The sequence below is a fragment of the Phoca vitulina genome, unplaced genomic scaffold, assembly GCF_004348235.1.
Source record: "Phoca vitulina isolate PV1807 unplaced genomic scaffold, GSC_HSeal_1.0 scaffold1867, whole genome shotgun sequence".
Classification (NCBI taxonomy): domain Eukaryota; kingdom Metazoa; phylum Chordata; class Mammalia; order Carnivora; family Phocidae; genus Phoca; species Phoca vitulina.
In genome coordinates, this window is record NW_022591554.1 from 1,831 (window position 1) to 6,106 (window position 4,276).

At 39.5% G+C, this 4,276-nt stretch overlaps 1 protein-coding gene across 1 annotated transcript; it reads left to right on the plus strand.

Annotated features, from left to right (window-relative positions):
* Positions 1-221: 221 nt before the first annotated feature.
* Positions 222-3,744, plus strand: LOC116629631 (protein limb expression 1 homolog; the record flags this gene model as incomplete). Its single annotated transcript, XM_032399877.1, has 2 exons — positions 222-299; positions 2,100-3,744. Coding segments are annotated over 2 exons (366 nt in total), but the record flags the coding sequence as incomplete, so codon positions are not given.
* Positions 3,745-4,276: the final 532 nt, after the last annotated feature.

Sequence of the window (4,276 nt, forward strand, 5' to 3'; positions counted from 1 at the left end):
TGTCAACTACTTAGTCATTTTATTGTGCAAATATGTATATAACAGAGGAGGGAAGGAAGAATGCTCCAGAAGCTTGGGGACTCTGGTGTTTGAAAAGTCTCAAAGTGTTCCGATGATAGTGTATATTCTATTTCCCTGAGATAGTTGGGGATCAGAGTTATGCCCTACCCAGCTTTCACACTTCTGCTCTGCGAGTAATGACAGATGTTTGGGTTTTGTAGGAGCTGATGACCATTTTCCAACTATTGCACTGGAATGGAAGCCTAAAAGCCCTACGTGAAACAAAGTGTTCCCGACAGGTGAGATTTTCCAGTCAATAATGGGTTTGTGTCGTATGAACTGAACAGATGGCTTGTCATCTTCCTAGATTTCCTTTATTTGGATTTTTCTCTGTTTAAATCTGGTACTTTATCTATTAAGAGCAGAGGATATATGAAAAAATATATATAACAGTCCACTTGAGTCAGGGACTGATCAAATATGCACACTAAGGAGAACATTGCCTGCACATAGGACTGATTTAGATACCTGTACTAAATGCCAAAATGGAGGGATCATTAAAACAGACTTGGTTTCTAAGACAAATGCTGAATCTCCCTATGCACCTGCCCTGCCTTAGAATTTGTGCCCTCTTCTACTCTCCAGTGCAGAAAGAAATTTGAGAATGCACTGCTTCTGAACCTCCTCACTGAAGAGTGGTAAAGTTGGTTGTAGCAGGAGGATTTTTCTCAGCCCCACCAAAAGTCCCCAGAGGACAACAGAAATGATTATAAATTTGGGCAAGCTGGTATTCAATCACCTCAATTTTGGGGGTTGGAAGTTTCCTCTTTATTTTTTGGAAATGAGGTCTATTTCTTTCTTACCTATGAGAAGCACCGTTCCCCCTTTTCTTAATAGCAAAAGCAAATTCCCTCCAGTGTCTTTAACAGTTTTCACCTTCTATCCTCCAAGAGTCATCCTTCCTTTTTGCACCAGTAGACTTTGAAAGATGGCCGTTTATTTTTGAGAATTTGCTAACAGGAATTTGTATGAGGAATAAAGCCTCTACCAGTCAGCTAGATGTGGGTGGATATAAGAGTTTTCCATGCACTGCAGCCCAGGAGTTTTTAGTTGTTCTTTGGTTAGAAAGTCTGGCTTTCAAAATGTCAAAGATGGAAAAGAAATGAGTAGTTGACAATGGCTACGGCTATTTTTTTCTTTTCCTTTGATTTTATAAAAGGCCTTTGAAATTCACTGGGTTGGTTATAAACACTTTTCCATGGTTGTTTTTAATTTGTTAAGGTCATAAATAAATACCATATGTTCTTGAAAATAAAAATAAGCAATGCATCCACTCTACAAGATCTTCTTAAAGTGTATCCATCAAACCTGTACATGATGTTACAGTGTATTGGCAAATTTTTCACATGAGAATTGACAGTGATTAATTTCGAATTATTTACAGAAGAGACAATGTACATGAATGAAGGTACCATTATGATATCAATAATGATAATGCCTACAATCCACAGTACAATCTTAAAGTTCTTTCTGTAGTTTCTGTGAGCCATTTGGACTGCCATCTATCTTCCTTATGCTAACAACACAGCAGTTAGGAAGTTGACTCTCCTGGTTTCTAAGCCTCCTGCTCTCTGCAATGGGTGTGACCAAACCCAATTCTGCCCTAATCCTTCCATATAATTGTTTCTGTCTCTCACCCTTGCTGAAGGAGATAATGCTGGGCAGAAGAGCTCAAGGAATCAAGGAGGCAGTAATATTCATGCATAAAGGGATGCATTTTCAAAGGAAGACATTTTCTAGCAAGGTCAGAGTTCTGTTTGTGAACATTATTGAGTCATTCTTGGTGGTAGTGTTTTGACACAACCTGAAGTGACCCTGCTTTGCCCGACCAGCTTAGTCCTTCATTTGCTTTAAGAAGTATATCTCGAGATTTGGCTTCCATTTGTGAACATCAGAGAGGTTCAGTTGTTGGCAAAACCCCTATGGATGTGGATGTGGGGGGTGTCAGAGACAAAGGAAATGAGGTTTTGGAAGGCCATGAACACAGGTGCCTTTGTTGCTCTTCACTGACACTCTGGACTTTGTCTCTTGGCTCCCAGGAAGTCATCTCCTACTATTCCCAGTATTCCCTAGATGAAAAGATGCGCAGTCACATGGCCCTGGACTGGATCATGAAGGAGAAGGAGTCACCAGGAATCCTCTCTCAAGAGCTACGGATGGCCCTGAGGGAGTTGGAGGAAGCCAGGAAAGCGGGACAAGAACTGCGGTTTTACAAAGAAAAGAAAGAAATCCTGAGTTTAGCCCTGACTCAGATCTACAGTGATCCTGACACCTCCTCACCCAGTGATGATCAGCTGAGCCTAACAGCTCTCTGTGGCTACCACTAACAAGGCCAGGTCCCGGCTGCCCTGAGGTTGGCAGAGGCTGGACTCTATAGGAAGCTCAGTGAAGGAGGTCATCAGAGGCTTTAGCACCTACAGCTACTACCTGAAGGCTGTACTAATTTTACCCATCCATTCCATTCACAGAATCTGAGAGTCGTAGGACCTTTACAGGACCCAGCATTCCACTTGATGCAGTTTTCCCATCATGCTTTCAAGAGTTCCACCTCTTACTGAAAGGATGGAGACAAGATTGTTGGAAAAATATTTTCCAGGTTTGGCTTCAACTTAAAGCCCTGTTGACATGTGCCTTGCTAGATTATATGTGTTGTTTTAAACAATGGGCCAGTGTAGCATCCCCCAAAAGAACATCAGCCAAGACTGGTGAAAGTAGCATGATAGCAATTTTTAAAAATACTTGGGGTTAAATAAACGATATAAAAAATACCATGGGTCAGAGTTTCTTCCTAAGCTTTATAAGCTAAGAGGTACTTATACTCTACTGGGTGTAATCCAAAATTACAGTGGGGATTTTATCTGGACATCCTACTATCAAAGATCTTAAAGGGATAATAGTATGAAAATAACTTGATAAATTTAATTTGCCTTAAAATGCCAGTAATATTCATTTTTTTAAATCTACACTCTTCCATCTGGGGATGTCACCTAGAGTAGTACCTTCACTTGTATTCCTCAAGAAGAATTAATATCTAATTTTTATGAGTCCTGGAGTCAGTCATGTTCATTTATAATTTTCAAATAGATTACTTGAATTGATTTGTTTCTATTTTATTTTATTGCCACCAGAGTCATATATCTATAACGGAGAAAATTACTGGCATTCTAAAGGTTAAAGCATTTTGAAAAATCATTAGCTTTTAACAGTGCTTGTGTTTGATTAGTTTCTCATGCATTAGAGAGGAGTCTTTAGCTGTCTTTTTGTTGTTGTTCAAGAATATGAGCCATGAGTAGCTCAAAAGTAGTGTCATTTTTAGGTTTTAATTAGGCATCTCTCTTTGAAAATGGCTTGATTAGAAAACCAAAAGCAAATACAGACCAATTTTTGGATAGTTTCTGGTCGCTCAAGTTTAAGAATGGCAGTGGTATCAATTTTAAACATTTGTAGGAATTTCCATATTTATAACATGAAAAGGATTATCTTGCATTTAGTCCAAAATTTCAAAATAAAGAACACAGTTTTTTCAATGTTAAACAAGGTTTCTTTTTCTTCATGTTTAGGCAAATGCAAACTAAGTTTCCTGAAGGCTAAAACCACTATATTTACATTAAAATTTACAGAAGCGTGATAGTTTAACTTCATATCTAAATATGTACAGACGTAATTGTCACTCCTTAAGTCTCCATGAAAACTATGTATATTGATCATGTATTTTGGAAGTAGCCTTGATAATAAAAAATTAATTTCATATATCATATTTCTTGAGGCTAATACAGGTATGTGAGCCCTCTGTGGCCGTGATTGTTTGTGCGCTGTGGTGCACGCAGGGTAAGGTCGGGAACGCCCAGGTCTGAGAGGGGGAAAAGTCTCCCTCGCCTTGTTGTGTGCCTATGCCGCAGGCATCCGGTCAGCTGAGAAATGGCTCATGATGTTTTGAGCACATTGTTCCTTGTAACGCCCACCAGAGAGAATGGCTCCGTGTGCGGGGGTGTAGTGATCAGATAACATCCTGCTTATGTGGGGTGTTGTCCGGTCTCAGGATTCCTGCATAGAACTTGATTCTATCTTTATGTAGTTTCGGGGAATGGGTCACGAAGTATCCTTGCACAATGGTTAATCAGAAAATGAGATTTACGGTGCAACTGGAGTTGATTTGTTTTTGTCCTCCCTTGCGTAAAGAAGTATCGGGATATCTTCATGCTTACATTGTTAATCA